The sequence below is a fragment of the Stegodyphus dumicola genome, chromosome 1 (assembly GCF_044657685.1).
Source record: "Stegodyphus dumicola isolate Sdum_Otavi_A_Nest chromosome 1, ASM4465768v1".
Lineage (NCBI taxonomy): Eukaryota > Metazoa > Arthropoda > Arachnida > Araneae > Eresidae > Stegodyphus > Stegodyphus dumicola.
The window spans coordinates 132,108,918-132,126,948 of record NC_140768.1 but is presented as its reverse complement, the minus strand read 5'-3'; the positions used below and the strand labels follow the sequence as shown (position 1 = coordinate 132,126,948).

Genomic DNA, 18,031 nt, shown 5'->3' with positions numbered 1-18,031 from the left:
TGCTTTGCGCATCATCTGCAATGCCGATAGTTTCTAACTTCCACATAAAGGAAGGTTCCATGTCTTGAATAAGAAGATTAGTTACTAACATAGATGGGGTATCCTCAAAACTTTGGATAATCGTTCTTTTCGATTCACCGCACAACGTCATCCCAGTTTAATACTTATGGCTGTCAAACAACCCTCAAGCTGAATTACTTCACCAGTAAGTATTTGTCCGTAAATATCACTCCCTATGAGGATTTCTATTTCCGGGTGACCCTCACCGACATCTGAAATCCAAATTATGTGTCTTTTTAATTCCTTCAATAACGGTCCTTTAGGTATGCGTGGTGCGTGGTATGCCTCCACAAATGGTATTTTGATCCAGAAAATTAAATTGGTACACTTTGTTTTTCCCAACCGGGCTTAGACCTATAGAATATCTCTTGTGAATTTTTGACTCAGTCCTTGTTCCGCTAAATAACGCGTGAGTTAAAGTCTCAGAGGAAGTGCTTTTCAGATTTAAAGCTTCAACAGTGGATTGTAAAACGTAAGATCGTTGGGATCCACAATCCAAGAGGCACCTGACCACCTTCTTTACAGTGCCTACAACTATTTCAACCATTAACGTCATAAGAGTGACTTCATTCATACATAAGGGAGAGGACATTGTACTTTGTACAATTACTGACTCGTTTCGTGTTTCCTTATAGTCAGCATTGTATTCTGATACCTCCGGGCATAAAATTATAGGGTGAGATCGCCTACACAAACAGCATTGAATAAACTGTGGACATGTCTTCGCAAAATGCCCTGGTTTAAGACAGCGGAGGCAGCATTTTAATTCTCTTAATTTGTCTAATCTTTCCTTTAAGCTCATCGATCGAGCTGTAAAACATTCTTTGCTTTAGTGAGATTTTCCGCAAAAAACACATTTTTGTTCTTTGACAGCAACTAGACTTGCTGCTCTAGCGATTGGGTTTTTGGTCTTAACTTTTACATCTTTAGAATGTTCATTGCGCGAAGTAGAAGAAATTTCAAATCCACACCTGGCTAGTTCAACTCTCTGCTCTCCTTCGACCTCTTTACGCAATAATTTCAGGAGATTTGTGAGACGTGATCCTTCTTTACTGAACAAAACGCTTCTCTGCCATACTTGAATCATCTCAGAAGACAGACAAGACTCGACCATGGGATATAACCAGGAAACATTAGTATCCAGGTCTAAGTCTAAAGACTCTAGAGATCTGAGATGGGATTCGATTTTGTCAAACAGTGACACTAGCGGCAACCGATCCTTCCCTTGTGAGCGTACATTTTGGATAATTAATTTTAACAATTCCCTCACATATATCTCAGTTAAAATTTCCTTGTTTCCAAAACGCTCCTCAAACGTAGAAATGGCTTTCGGGTAATTTTCAGCCGTTAAAGGATAACTATAAACTCACTTGCCCGAGTTCCGGGTAACATTGATTGAGCTAAATAATGGAATTTGTCAACGTCATTAAGCTCCTTATCCTCATGGATCTTTTTAAATTGACTCCAAAATGTAAGGTAACTTAATAATTGTCCATCAAATTTTTTAATTTGAATTTTCGGTAACTTATACCGTTTTTCATTAGAAGCACTTATGCTACAATACGTGTTAGAACTCGTATTGACACTACGGTCAACCGCATAATCTATATTCTCTTTCACCCGACTCTGGTTTCAGATCATCTTCAGCGGCTTTTCCCTTAATCATTGAATCTAGTATTTCTGAATCGCAAGATCTCAACTCAGCAATTATCATCTGCAACTTCAAAATTTTGTCTTTCAATACATCTCTATCCGCTTGAACATCTTTACAAAGTTCAATTTTTACAATCTTAGCCGTCCTAGTAAAGGCACTGCGTGCCGTTGTACGCCTTTTCTTCAACATATCAACATCCATTTTATCTTTAAATGCAGACAGACTTAAAACTCAAAATCTGTAATGTTATCATCAATCCGACAAATCCTCAAAAACGTCTTTACTCAGCAATTCCAAAAATATAACTCAATATAATAAAAATGAATAACAATATGTCATAACATTCATAATACAGCAAAACAAAATTATTTTGAATATCACAGCAGAAGATTTAACGCATAACCTTTTCTACGTTTACACTGCAGACGATTTAACGCATAACCTTTTCTACGTTTACACTGCAGACGATTTAACGCATAGCATTTCGATTGAAAATTGAAACTAATTCGAATACAAATACGAAATTCAACATTGCAGACGATGAAACGCATTAGTTTCCAAATAACACTTAAATTAATATTTACTTCTACAATAATATAATATAGCAAACACAATACTTTCTCAACTATATTAATATAATAATCCTAACACATTCGAATCAGGATCGCAATCCTGGCTGGCTCGCCATTTTGTTATGCCGTGGAGCAAAAACAATTTTACTTTACACCTGACAGCCACTTGCTCCGACATAGCAATGTGAATACCCTACATCTAAAATTTTAAACACCATTCCAGAATTTTAAATGTTTATTTAATAGAATTCTATTCATATATTTGCAAGTTATACACTATAAACACAAAAACAAAAATTTAAACTTATCTGCACCAGCGTGAATAAGCCTGGCATAATGTTCTGAACTCGACGCAACTTTAGGAGGAAAAATACCGCAAATTCAAGCACAAGGTTTCATCCTTTCCAACGCAGCTAATTTTCTAAATATATTTTACTAATATCCGCAGCGGGGCAGCGGATTCCATTTCATTCACCCAAAACTCAAATGTTATAAAGCAATAATATCGCAAAAGACGCAAAAAACCTCGACTCAAAATCAAAATATCTATAGAATATCATCCGCTGTGCCATTCCGGCACTGCCAAGTTTTTCTTCCTGCAGCTGTTGCCAGACTTATCCTCGCTGTATGTGAGAGGTGGAACATCCTCCCACCCTGATTTTCTCAAAATCAGACATTGCACAAAATTTTCTAAAATTACGAATAAAACAAAACAGTACTATGTATTAGTTTAGAAAGCACATAAAAGAAATTCGGTTAACATACAATATATATGACAGATCATACTAAAGTGAGATCAATAAAGAATAAACTTCTAATGAAAGTCATTGCTAAAGAAAAGAGGATATAAGTCCAGAACGTCTATATTGTACATTATGTCTAAGAGCATGTCCTTGATTTTAAGAGTCTACCGTATCTAGATCTATTTTCAGTTGCCAGAGTTAGCACAGGATCACTGGTAGTTGAAACTTCTAGTGGATACAGTTTTTTGATTGGTCTTACCAAATATCCACCGCTTGTTTTTACCTGTACCACTCTGGTAGCCCCAACTCTACTGCTGAATATTTTTACAATTTTGCCCATTGGCCACATTACACGTATTTTATTGTCTAGTCTATGAGGGCTACGTCCCCCACCTTTGGGTTTTGACATAAAGCGCTTTCCTTCTGCACCAGTTGAGCCAGATATTCCTTGCGGAAGCGACTTCTCAGTTCTTGTCTCAACGTATTGCAGTAATTTACACGCACATTCAGTTTCTGGGAATCGATGTAATCCAGATCTGGTACCCCCACTTGTTTTATGTCTTGCAAAAACAGGGAAGGTGTCAGAGGTACGAGCTCTTCCGAATCATCATAGATGTACGTTAAAGGACGGTTGTTTAATGTGGATTCAACATCACAGAGGACGGTCAGTAACTCCTCGAAATTCACCGACGATCTCCCTAGAATTCGCACGAGAAGAGTCTTGATGGAATGAACTAAGCGCTCCCACCATCCCCTCCACCACGCAGCCGTAGGGGGGTGAATTTCCATTTTATTGGAAAACATTCGTTTTCTGTGATTTTTCTCCAATCCAGGCATCTCAGAGCAATGTCTGCTCCGGTAAAATTGGTTCCGTTATCTGAATACACTGTCACAGGACGGCCTCGTCTGGCAATGAAACGTCTCAGAGCCTGTAGAAACGTTTCGGTACTCAGAGAGGTGATAGGCTCCAGGTGAATTGCCCGGTATACGGCGCAGGTGAACAAGACGATCCAAGATTTACTCTTTGGTCTTAGAAGTAAAGGTTCACAAAGATCGACTCCAGTTGTTTCAAAGACTTCTGAATCTCTTATTCTGTCAAGGGATAACTGGATCGGAGGGGTAGATAAAGCCTTAGCGGTAAATCTCCTACATACTGCACATCGACTTACGCAAGATCTTATATTACGTTTCGACGAAATGATCCGGTATTGCTCTCTTAACTTAGCAGCTAATATCTGCACTCCCGCATGGCAGTTCTTTTCATGATACTCTCTTATGAGACATTCAGTTAAATAATGCTTGGACGGAAGTAACAGGGAATAAAGGAAGCAGAATTCATCATCACGTTCAATGATTTTAGTTTTAACTCTGAGGATTCCGTCGTTGTCTCTCACTACCAATAATCCATGGACGGAATCTCCTTTCTCTTTAAAGTGCTTCCTTTGCTCTAAACTCCACAAAAATGTTTCGGCGTTAGTTTTTTCTTCTACTGTTAAGGTATCCGAAGAATACAAGGGCTTCTTTAGCAGTTTATTAGTAAAGCGTAGAACCCAGCAGAATACTCGAACTATTTTAGAAAAACTCGAAAAACGTTTGTACCACTCAGAATCTTCTAATTTTATACTCAAATTGACAACTACTCCCTTCTTAATTTCTGCTGCAACAGAATTTTCGTCTGGAGTAAACTCAAAGTCTGGCCATTCTTTCGGAGAGCTTTTCAGAAATTCGGGGCCCTCCCACCAATTGCATTGCCGCAAATGTTCAGGCGTACAGCCACGAGATGCCACATCTGCCGGATTCAATTTCCCAGGGATATGTCTCCAACATTCCTGCTTCTAGAGTTTCCGAATCTCCTTTACTCTATTATTCACAAATGCTCTCCAGTTTTCCTGTCGGTGTATCCAGCTAAGAGCCACAGTAGCGTCTGTCCAGTAATATATCGGGACATCGACTAAGGACAGGGTTTCAACAGTATACCTTGCCAAGCGTGCACCTAGAACACAGGCTAGCAACTCCTAACGCGGAATAGTTATTTTCTTTAAGGGCGATACGCGTGATTTTGCTATGACGAATTTCACGAAAACTTTGTCTTCTTCCTTACTTCATAAGTAAATGACAGTTGCATAAGCGGCTTGACTGGCATCGTAAAAGACGTGTAGAGTCCATGAATCCTTAATTCCATGACCCATGCGACGAGGTAATTTAAGGCGGGAAAGACTAGGCAACCTTTCGTACCATCTCTCAAATCTTGTTTGAAGTTCATCTGATAATGGCTTATCCCAGGTCGATTTTGTTGCCCAAGCCTCTTGAAGAATTAATTTCGCAGGTAATATGACGGGCACAAAGAAACCTAGCGGGTCAAAAACAGCATGGATTAGAGACAATAGTCTCCTTTTTGATAAGTCTCTTTTAACGATTTCTCTTTGGACGGATATTGTAAGGCTGTCATCTCGTCGGTCCCACTGCAAGCCTAGAACTGCGGAGACTGGATCACTATCTTCAGCTGCTAGCTCTTGATCACCATATTGATTAAAAGTCCACATTCGAAGATCCATTTTGGCTTCTGCCATAATAGTAATCGACTGGCTCATAAAAACCTATAGCTCTTCGTTATCATCGACTGACGTGACACAATTGTCAACATAAAATGATTCGGCAAGTTTATTCGCAACAGCTTTGAATTCAGGTGAATCGTGGGACAAATGAAATGAAATCACAGCTGCCAATAAATAGGGGCTACTAGTTAACCCAAAAACAAGCCTCTTATGACGAAACACTTCAATTCTATTATTTACCCACCACAAAAACTTTAAGTAATTTTGATCGTCACGCTCTACCTCAAGCTGTAAAAAGGCCCGTCTGATATCGGATGTTACACCAATTGCCTTGTCCCTAAACCGCATTAGAATGGCTGAGATTTCTTCTACAAGGTTTGGACCTTTTATCAAGCAATCATTTAGCGAAAGCGAACCAACGACTTTGCTCGACGCATCGAATACAGGCCTACTCTTGGTAGTGAGGCTACCTAATTTTATTACTGGATGGTGTGGTAAATAATGCTCTCCATCATTCTTTACTGATTTTGGGACAATTTCTATGACATATTCCGCTAGCCATTCGTTAAATACTGTACTATACTCATCAAATTTATTTAATTTTCTCAATTTTCTCGTAGTAGCAAAGAGCCTCTTTTTTGCAATATGCCAGTTAGAGGGAATATCAGGAGGGAATTTTAGAGCCCAAGGTAAACTCACGCAATATCTACCATCTCCCGTTCTGCGAAGGCCCCTAAGAAACTGCTCTTTCGCTGCTGGATCTTCTGCGACCCAGGAAATGCTTTGCGCATCATCTGCAATGCCGATAGTTTCTAACTTCCACATAAAGGAAGGTTCCATGTCTTGAATAAGAAGATTAGTTACTAACATAGATGGGGTATCCTCAAAACTTTGGATAATCGTTCTTTTCGATTCACCGCACAACGTCATCCCAGTTTAATACTTATGGCTGTCAAACAACCCTCAAGCTGAATTACTTCACCAGTAAGTATTTGTCCGTAAATATCACTCCCTATGAGGATTTCTATTTCCGGGTGACCCTCACCGACATCTGAAATCCAAATTATGTGTCTTTTTAATTCCTTCAATAACGGTCCTTTAGGTATGCGTGGTGCGTGGTATGCCTCCACAAATGGTATTTTGATCCAGAAAATTAAATTGGTACACTTTGTTTTTCCCAACCGGGCTTAGACCTATAGAATATCTCTTGTGAATTTTTGACTCAGTCCTTGTTCCGCTAAATAACGCGTGAGTTAAAGTCTCAGAGGAAGTGCTTTTCAGATTTAAAGCTTCAACAGTGGATTGTAAAACGTAAGATCGTTGGGATCCACAATCCAAGAGGCACCTGACCACCTTCTTTACAGTGCCTACAACTATTTCAACCATTAACGTCATAAGAGTGACTTCATTCATACATAAGGGAGAGGACATTGTACTTTGTACAATTACTGACTCGTTTCGTGTTTCCTTATAGTCAGCATTGTATTCTGATACCTCCGGGCATAAAATTATAGGGTGAGATCGCCTACACAAACAGCATTGAATAAACTGTGGACATGTCTTCGCAAAATGCCCTGGTTTAAGACAGCGGAGGCAGCATTTTAATTCTCTTAATTTGTCTAATCTTTCCTTTAAGCTCATCGATCGAGCTGTAAAACATTCTTTGCTTTAGTGAGATTTTCCGCAAAAAACACATTTTTGTTCTTTGACAGCAACTAGACTTGCTGCTCTAGCGATTGGGTTTTTGGTCTTAACTTTTACATCTTTAGAATGTTCATTGCGCGAAGTAGAAGAAATTTCAAATCCACACCTGGCTAGTTCAACTCTCTGCTCTCCTTCGACCTCTTTACGCAATAATTTCAGGAGATTTGTGAGACGTGATCCTTCTTTACTGAACAAAACGCTTCTCTGCCATACTTGAATCATCTCAGAAGACAGACAAGACTCGACCATGGGATATAACCAGGAAACATTAGTATCCAGGTCTAAGTCTAAAGACTCTAGAGATCTGAGATGGGATTCGATTTTGTCAAACAGTGACACTAGCGGCAACCGATCCTTCCCTTGTGAGCGTACATTTTGGATAATTAATTTTAACAATTCCCTCACATATATCTCAGTTAAAATTTCCTTGTTTCCAAAACGCTCCTCAAACGTAGAAATGGCTTTCGGGTAATTTTCAGCCGTTAAAGGATAACTATAAACTCACTTGCCCGAGTTCCGGGTAACATTGATTGAGCTAAATAATGGAATTTGTCAACGTCATTAAGCTCCTTATCCTCATGGATCTTTTTAAATTGACTCCAAAATGTAAGGTAACTTAATAATTGTCCATCAAATTTTTTAATTTGAATTTTCGGTAACTTATACCGTTTTTCATTAGAAGCACTTATGCTACAATACGTGTTAGAACTCGTATTGACACTACGGTCAACCGCATAATCTATATTCTCTTTCACCCGACTCTGGTTTCAGATCATCTTCAGCGGCTTTTCCCTTAATCATTGAATCTAGTATTTCTGAATCGCAAGATCTCAACTCAGCAATTATCATCTGCAACTTCAAAATTTTGTCTTTCAATACATCTCTATCCGCTTGAACATCTTTACAAAGTTCAATTTTTACAATCTTAGCCGTCCTAGTAAAGGCACTGCGTGCCGTTGTACGCCTTTTCTTCAACATATCAACATCCATTTTATCTTTAAATGCAGACAGACTTAAAACTCAAAATCTGTAATGTTATCATCAATCCGACAAATCCTCAAAAACGTCTTTACTCAGCAATTCCAAAAATATAACTCAATATAATAAAAATGAATAACAATATGTCATAACATTCATAATACAGCAAAACAAAATTATTTTGAATATCACAGCAGAAGATTTAACGCATAACCTTTTCTACGTTTACACTGCAGACGATTTAACGCATAGCATTTCGATTGAAAATTGAAACTAATTCGAATACAAATACGAAATTCAACATTGCAGACGATGAAACGCATTAGTTTCCAAATAACACTTAAATTAATATTTACTTCTACAATAATATAATATAGCAAACACAATACTTTCTCAACTATATTAATATAATAATCCTAACACATTCGAATCAGGATCGCAATCCTGGCTGGCTCGCCATTTTGTTATGCCGTGGAGCAAAAACAATTTTACTTTACACCTGACAGCCACTTGCTCCGACATAGCAATGTGAATACCCTACATCTAAAATTTTAAACACCATTCCAGAATTTTAAATGTTTATTTAATAGAATTCTATTCATATATTTGCAAGTTATACACTATAAACACAATAACAAAAATTTAAACTTATCTGCACCAGAGTGAATAAGCCTGGCATAATATTCTGAACTCAACGCAACTTTAGGAGGGAAAATACCGCAAATTCAAGCACATGTTTTCATCCTTTCCAACGCAGCTAATTTCTAAATATATTTTACTAATATCCGCAGCGGGACAGCGGATTCCATTTCATTCACCCAAAACTCAAATGTTATAAGGCAATAGTATCGCAAAAGACGCAAAAAACCTCGACTCAAAATCAAAATATCTATAGAATATCATCCGCTGTTGCCATTCCGGCACTGCCAAGTTTTCCTTCCTGCAGCTGTTGCCAGACTTATCCTCGCTGTATGTGAGAGGTACAACACTAATAAAAATACTTTTTTTTTACTTCTCCTACAGGAACTGTGTCCTTTTCTGACGACAACCAGGTTACCATGTCTTTCCACTCCGATAATGAAACTCGTGGCCTTGGTTACATGGTTACAGTTGTCCAGCAGGACTGCCCGCTTCCTACATGCGACGCTACATTCAAAGATGAGGATTTTGTTATGTCTTCTCCGAACTATCCGCTGCCATACGATAATGGACGTACCTGCACATACACCATTCATAAGTCACACCCATCCGTCTGCAGGCTGCTGATGAAAGTAAAAAGCTTCGATGTGGAGGAAGATCCACACTGCCAGTCGGACTTCTTACTTGTCAACAACGATCGACTTTGCGGTGTCATGTCAAAAGGGCAAATATGTAAGAATGCTTTTTAAGTATTTGATGTTTAAAAAACTGTAGGAAGATATGAAGGAATGTTCAGAGAATAATTATTTAAAAGAAAGCGCCATCTTTATCGAATCAAAAATTATGCAATCATACATAGTTTTCTGAAGTAATTATTGCATATCTTAAATCCAATATAACTTTTCAAATTTTTTCTTACCCGCGGCTACCTTAATTTCTATATAAACCTAGTAACTCAAAAAGCGTTTAATCCTCAGGAGTAAAATTTTTTTAATGTATGCTTTTTTTTTTCATGTATATTTTTTACATTTCGTGAACTTATTAAAAGCTTCCATTAATGTTAAAAAATTAAATGGAAGGAGAAATTAATACAACTTTCTTTATGCTTATTATAATGACTTGTATTTATTAAAAGAAATTAAAAAAGTTACCTTTATTGACATACAGTTTTATAAAATTTTGTATTGGATAGTCGATGGGAAAGATGAACATTTCCAACAGTTTTCAAAATCTCGAAAATAGTGAAATTTCACTAATTTTTTTTACATCTATACAAAACTCCTAACACACGTTTAGATTTCAATCGTAAGCCCACTGACATATCAAATAACTTTATCTTGTGCTTCAGTTGGGAATACTGATAATGGCATAATGCTTGTTAAGTCTGACAAGTCTGTTATGAAAATATTTATGAGCGTTAATAGTGGAATGTAACAATGGTCAACACACATGAGTTTAACGGTATAATTCAGCTTGAAGTCATTTCATTCAAACAAGTATAAAGCAAAGAAAATAATCATTTAAATATTTCCAATTTTTTCCCCTACAGCAGATTCTTTTAAAGGTTGAAATTTTGTATCATATCTATGAATATTCTGTTCCTAAATTGTCCAATGAACTACAGAAAAATAGACGCTACGATCATTTTTGTTTAACTTACCATACTTTTTTTGTTTTTCCATTACAGTCCATAATTTGTATCAGCTTTCTATGTTTACAGCACTTTGCAAGATATCCCGGATACGTTCAATTAGGTTCAGATACAATGATTTAAATTGACATGACAAAATTTCAAATTCAGATTAATATTCCTATAATCATAATCTGGCATTTCTTGACCTTTGTGGTTGGGCATTGTTCTGGTAAAAGGGACCAAATCAATAAGCATAACACAGGGCATGAATGGACATAATTGTTGGAAAAGATAAAGTCGTTTGTAAATGAAAAAGCGATCCCATTAAAAGCTAGCTGAACAAACTTGATACCATTCCGGAGCTACCAAGTCTGTGTATTATATTTTTGACTAGTCTAGTGGCATTGTAACACCGTTGGAAACGAAACTAGTTAGAAAGTGCTACCTCAAGAGTCCAATATTCGAATTGCGGTGAGCTGCATCCGGGATTCATTCTTCAAGAATACTCAGGCTGGTTGTTGGCACCTAAGGCTCATCTAATGAACAGAACGCTTTCCAGTCTTCAAGCTGATATTTGTTGACACTTATCATTGGATTCGTACGCCATTTACGGTAGTATTGCTTTCCTTTTGCCAGAAATCTTTCCTGCCAGCTGATGCTAGTCAAGTTCCTCCATTTTACAGTCAAACTCCATTCATAAGTTCAAAATTTTGCAAGAATTCTTACAGTCACGGTACACTTGTGAAATGATCATATTAAACTTTATCTCTAACTTCCGAAATGCCCTGATTATTTCTCTAGTTACAGTTATAAGACAGCATTAAAAATCACTACAAAAACTTACCCTTTTCGGGATGGAAATAAATTTAGAAACTTCCGCAAATGAATAACGGTTTATGCAGCCACTCGTAGAAGCAATTCTGGCATGCAGTGGCAGCTTTACTATGTATTCTACCAAGGCTCATCAATACCAGTGTTTTCGGCACTTTAGTGTACTTAATATATTTTTCATACGAGGAATATAACTAGGTAGAAGAATTAACATGCTTTGCTTGTGTAAAATGCACAAAAGCAAATATATATATATATATATATATATACAGTAACATATGTTTATATATATATATAAACATATGTTACTGTAAAAGACCGAGATTTGGAGAATGTCAACATTCTCTTAGTCGCTTGGTGCATGTCCAAAATATTTGCCAAATATCCTTATTTCTGACTTACACTAGCAAATGTCGACATTCACCATGCACTAAGTACTTGAGTAAAAGACGAAACACCTTCGCATTTATTAATTATTGTTCATAGAACGGGAGTTGGTTTGTTTCCTTGAAAAGTCAACTAATTTCTGATCAATAGCGATAATTACTTGTTTTTTTAATTTTTTAATTTCTTTTTCAAAGTGTGAAATTTTGTTATTCATGATTTAAGTTCAAGTCACCTTAAAAGGTTTTTTTTCATGATTTACATTCAAGTTCTTTTAAAAAACAATTTTCGGAATTTAACTTCTTACTTATGGGTTCCCTCATTTTGATACATTCTACTAAATTCATATTAGGAGATAATAAAATCAATATTTCTTTAAAAAATAAATTATTATTATCTTATTTTGCAGTTATTGCGCAAGTATTAGAAAAACTTGTTTTCGCATTCAATGAATTGAATACGTCGGAGATTTGCATTTTATTCCCCGTATTTCAGGCGCTATAAAACTTCAAGGGTGACGTAACATTTTCGCCTGTCTTGCTCAGAGGAGTTACCAATCCCTGGTGAGAAGAGTTGTTTGTAACTCTATAGAGGCGTTTTCACTGCGTGACATGTAGTTTTTGATTCTAACGCAAGAAGGGCTCCTCGATATTACTTGACTTCTTAATAATGGCAGCAGTCGTGCTTGGATAAATGTTAATCACTTAGTTTTAAATTCAATCAATAAAGAAATTTTTTTTTTTTTTTTTACTTCTGCATTTATACCATATATGTCAAAATGTGTAAAAATCTTAAGTAACAGCACATGTAAATAAACATTTAAACTTAAACAAAGCATTCTAAATGAGAAAAGAAAATAATACAAAAAACTTAATTATGTGATTGAAATCTTAGTTATTGCAACTTTTATTACATTTTTAAATGCACAAGAGTCCCTTGCTTTTACAACTGCATTTAGTTTTGGAACACTTCCTTTTGCAGTGACCGCGTGCTTCTACTTCTCGAATTAGCTGCAGCTGCTTCTTTCAGCGACATTACTTGAGAAGGAATCTCATCTACGGAAAGTAACTTTTCTTTACAAATTACGAACTGATTACGAATATAAAGCTGCTTAAATGTCTCATTTTTATTCGTTAGTTTATAAAAGCCGGAGTGTTATTCCAACAACAACTGCCAACACATTTCGGCCATCTGTACGACCACGGTCGACATCAGAGACTTGTATTCGTACGGTATCACCAATTTGAGCAGGAGAAAATTTGTTTTGAGGTTCGTAACATTTTCGTTGCTTGAAGTAAAAGATTCTCCTTCGCGGCCGATCTTTTTATAGAAATTAACTCGTGTTGATAAGTCCTGGCTTGACACGAAGATGGGGTACGTTGCAGGTCCACTTCAATATTTTTCTTTGGAATATGGTTTTCGGTATGGCCACTGTTCAGATTTTCTTCAAAAGTATTAAGAGTTTTTTCAAGTTGTTCTTTGGCTTCAAAAGTATTAGCAATTTCTTAAGAGTTTTTCTTCGGTTTCAATACTTACAATTTGTTCGCCAGGCAAAACAGTCGATGCTATGCCTCTTCTTCGTTTAATGCCAAACATAGCTTTGTAAGGAGTAATCAATCCCGGTGAGGAGAGATGTGTTTGAAAGATAAAAACAGTTGTCTTCTCTTTTACTCGCAATTAATGCATTTAACTTTTCAAGGAGAAGTTCACGATTCACTGCAGTATCCAATCAACATAAATTAGGGTATCGGATTTTAAAAAAAAAATTAAGAAAACGTTGCGCGTACCATCCAACCTAGCATAAGACTGACAAACAGTGTTCCAGAGTATAACAAATACATGCTGCATAACTTCAATCACAGCAGAGCAAAGGATTTGGCGACAGACAGTCACCTCTCTGTTGAACTCGACTTCTCTTTTCGACCTCCACCGCAGTATACCTGTGATTGTCGATATACACTGGTGATGGTCCGAGTGTACAAGAATATAACCAAATAGTCGGTCTTTCACCGACGTATTTGGTATGCGTTGACATTCACCGCAGAATGTCAACATTCTCCAATTTCGGTCTTTCACAGTAACATATATATCAGTTTGGCATCATCATTCTTACTTGAGTAAAAGACGAAACACCTTCGCATTTATTAATTATTGTTCATAGAACGGGAAATGGTTTGTTTCCTTGAAAAGTCAACTAATTTCTGATCAATAGCGATAATTACTTGTTTTTTTAATTTTTTAATTTCTTTTTCAAAGTTTGAAATTTTGTTATTCATGATTTAAGTTCAAGTCACCTTAAAAGGTTTTTTTCATGATTTACATTCAAGTTCTTTTAAAAAACAATTTTCGAAATTTAACTTCTTACTTGTGGGTTTCCTCATTTTGATACATTCTACTAAATTTATATTAAGAGATAATATAATCAATATTTCTTTAAAAAATAAATTATTATTATCTTACTTTGCAGTTATTGCGCAAGTATTAGAAAAACTTGTTTTCGCATTCAATGAATTTTAGATCATTCAATATATATATATATATATTTAAAATAAACGTTCTAAAAAATCTAAATCTACCATAAAATATTAATAGTAAACTTCTATTAAATATTGTTAGATATTTATTGTTAGACTAACTAAACATATAAAATGTTATTATATATGCAGTTAGATTTCGTTATTTGTCGAAAATTAGTTTTTTTTTTTTTTAATTTGACACTAACAAAACATGCATATTTTCGTCATTTAAAACACTTCTGTAACTGGAAGTATATGACTACGACCAATGATTGCGAAAACAAAGGCGGGTTAAGGGAAATGAGTACATATGCATACGTTAGGTACTGCCGATTGCAATAAAAAAGGGAGGTGCACAACTAGATGTTGTAGCAGTCCCATATACAAAATTTTAACGTTCAACGGCTGATAGTTTGTGTTATGTGAAATTCAAACATACATACATACATACATAGATACAAAGGTTACAAAAAATCTCTTCTGAATCCATTTTAAATACATCCGTTTTGAAATCCTTTATTCTCTCTGTACGTACAGATGTCACCCAAAACAATTATCTAAATGGATTCGGGAATGGACAAACTGAAAATTTCCGTTGAAATGTTATGCCCAAATTTTTCATGATTACAATACTTACTTTACTTCGTACAACGGAGTAAAAAAGTGGTAAATTTCTTCGTTCTCTCTTTTATTTTTAATTCGTTTTCTATCGCTGATTTGTAAGTTTCAAACATGTATTATATTCTCTCTTCTCTTTTTCCTTTTATGCAGTGGATATCAGTTTTCTGAATGCCACTATGACAATGGAATTCCAGAGCGATCATGTAACCACGAGGGATGGATTTCAATTCAACGTCCATCAAGAAATGTGTGATATGACTTCTGATGCTCCAGAATTCACAACTGATACCAAAACCAGTGTCACCGAAACTATCCTTGACGCAAACGTCAGCGCCACTACACTCATCAGTGATTGATTTTTTGCTTTTTGCGCACTGCATCTTCTACGGTTCCCGATTCCTCAGCAATCCACGAAGATTGCTACATTTTTCAAGCACGCTAATGCCAGACCTTTCCTACCGAACCTCGTCCTTTACGGAAGCGGAAGATGGCAAGAAAACTCAATATTGCCATGCTATGGAAGCTGGATAGTAGCTGTCTGGAGTTGTGTATCAATTTTAACTTGATTGAAACAAAAAAAGTATGTTGAAAACAACCCACCACACATGCAAACCAGTGTATTATATGAAAAATACCATTTTGAAATATCCAGTCATATTCTTGCGGTATATGTTTCGAATTTAAATGTTTCATTTGGTGAGTGTTTGACACGTTTAACAGTTTGTCATTGCAAACTTCGCCATAGTTCTTTTTGAATTTTAACTAAAATATATCAATCAATTAATACGTTTCTTTCTCTCTACCTATATGCATTGCGTGTATTGTCAAACATGATCTGAGAGTTGGCTTTTAATATTCAAACTATATTTTCTTTTTGAAGTTATGAGACTTAAATCTTTAACTGGTATGTTGTGTCACATGGTTTGATAACATTGTTTTTGAAACTTGACAGGTCCCAATGAAAATAAGATTGAAAGTTGGGAAAGAACAAAATTTTCAAGCCAGTATCGTAAAACAAAAAGCATTTTTTTAAAATTAGCTTATTTCTTTCATTTTCTGTATTTCTAAAATCTTAATGAAAATAACTAATATAGCATTCTAAAATTATTAGTGACAAATGACAGATAAAATTAGATATCATGCTTCTTTTTATGAAATATAATTCAGTATTTTAAATTATTTGTGCATGTAGAATAATCTAGAACAAAATGGAGTTCGATTATTTTGCCATGCATCAGAAGTTACCAGAACTTTAGAAGAATGTGAGACAATGAAAGAAAATTTCGGAAGACAAATTTCTCTCTTAATATTGCATTGCCTGTTTCACTTTTATTTTCAGTCGTTGTATGCATAGAAAGAAAAGAAAGTAAAACGTCATCCGGATGGCGTTTATATCTTTTTCGAGCATTTCACTTCATTTCGTTAAAAGTTTAGGATAAAGATTCTTAATTGTTACTAGTAATTCTGACTGCTATCTAAAGTTTTATAATAATTGTTTTTTAATTGGTTAGAAGCTAAGCGAAATTTGTCACCATTTGAATGATTCAATGAAATTTCGTTTTGCATGTTCTTAGAAGCATTTTATAATACTAAGACTAAGTAACTGCCAGAAAATGTGATTTTATTCAACTGAATAAAGCAATTAAGATATCTTTAAAAAATACTTCTTAGAAGTAACATTCATACATTCAATTCACTTAAATTCCAGATAGAATTCTAAAACTCAATTCTTTAAACTCAAAAGTTGTCTCTTCACTGAAATATGAAAAAGGCTGTGAGATCGTCTGCTCTGAATTTTGATGTTTTCATATGTTCTTGAAAATGATAAGATACAGTTGAAATACAATTTCAGTTTCATAAACTAAAATCTATAATGAAGATTTCTGAAATATGATCTAAGAATTGAAATCATTACTATTCAGTGACATCACTCGATAAAAGAAATTCTAGAGAACTTTTAATATCATAACATATATTAAAACTATTCGGAAACAATAAGAAGCATGAAAGATACGTGTATTATAACAAAAATTTAATCATTGTGCCAAACCCATTTCACAGGCTTCTTTCTTTCATAGCACTTCGTGAACATTCATTTTGAAAAAAGAATAGAAAAAATTCGTAAAAGATAATCAAAAACGAATAACTGTAATAAATAAATAATAAGTGAACTATGAAATTTACAAGTTATTTTATTCAGTTGTGAAAACAGATAAAATGTTTCTACGGTAAATGTACTTATGTTAAGTTTGGCAAAGTTTATGTGATTAAAACTTCATTTGAACTCCATCTCAAATGTTGACGTTTATTATTTCTGGAGCTATGCCAGTTTCCTCAAAATATAGAGTATTTGTCTATAAGTGTCTATTAAATATTTGAATTTTAATCACGATTGTAGGTCATTTGTTATTGTTTTCAAGCTTTAAAATTTATGTGTACTATTGAGAAGAATAACTATATTTAATTAAATTTGTTAAACACCGTGTTTTAAAATTTTCTTTAAAAAATGCTTATTACATGCTCACAAAAAATTATAATTTTCTCGTTATTTTAACAGCATTATTTTGTTACGGGGGGTATACAATGATTTTACTGATTTTAAAAGAAACGACAACTACTTCTAAAATTTTAAGTCTGTGCGCGATTATGTTAATAATTTCTGTTTCAAATTAGTTTTCAGTACGCATTATACGCATTATTATGAAAGAAGTTACATAATAGGGGAAAGATAAGTAGGGAATCTTATGTTAATCAATCAGTTATTCATGATCAATCAGTTCATCATTTTAAATGATTTGTGAATGTATAATCTAGAACAAAATGGAGTATAGCCTTTACTACAACTTCTCATTACCGTATTCCTCACCAGAATGCAAATTTATAGTAAGCTGAGGTTTTTTTGGATTTGAGATAGAAAGTGTTTCCTGCATCGCGTGCGCCCTATGTGGTTAGGTTGTTGCAATTATTCGCTTTGCCGTATCTCGTTGCCGACGAGCCGGTGAAATTATAATCCAACTACTAGTGTAGTATTTATTTGTGTAGTCTTGATTATTCTTCAGTGTTTAATTTAATTTGAGCTGTTCAGTGTCCGTGCGGCAGGGGGGCACTCAAAATACAGGGCAAACCGAAAGACCTTTTGAG

The 18,031-nt window shown here is 35.2% G+C and overlaps 1 protein-coding gene across 1 annotated transcript in view; it reads left to right on the top strand.

The window, feature by feature from the left end:
- LOC118199948 (embryonic protein UVS.2-like) overlaps positions 1-17,375 on the top strand; it is a 52,914-nt gene extending 35,539 nt beyond the window's left edge. The window contains exons 2-3 of the mRNA XM_085820744.1: positions 9,290-9,637; positions 15,041-17,375. Coding sequence (XP_085676870.1) covers positions 9,290-9,637; positions 15,041-15,246 — 554 coding nt within the window. The 3' untranslated portion in view covers positions 15,247-17,375. The remainder of the gene's footprint in view (positions 1-9,289; positions 9,638-15,040) is intronic.
- Positions 17,376-18,031: the final 656 nt, after the last annotated feature.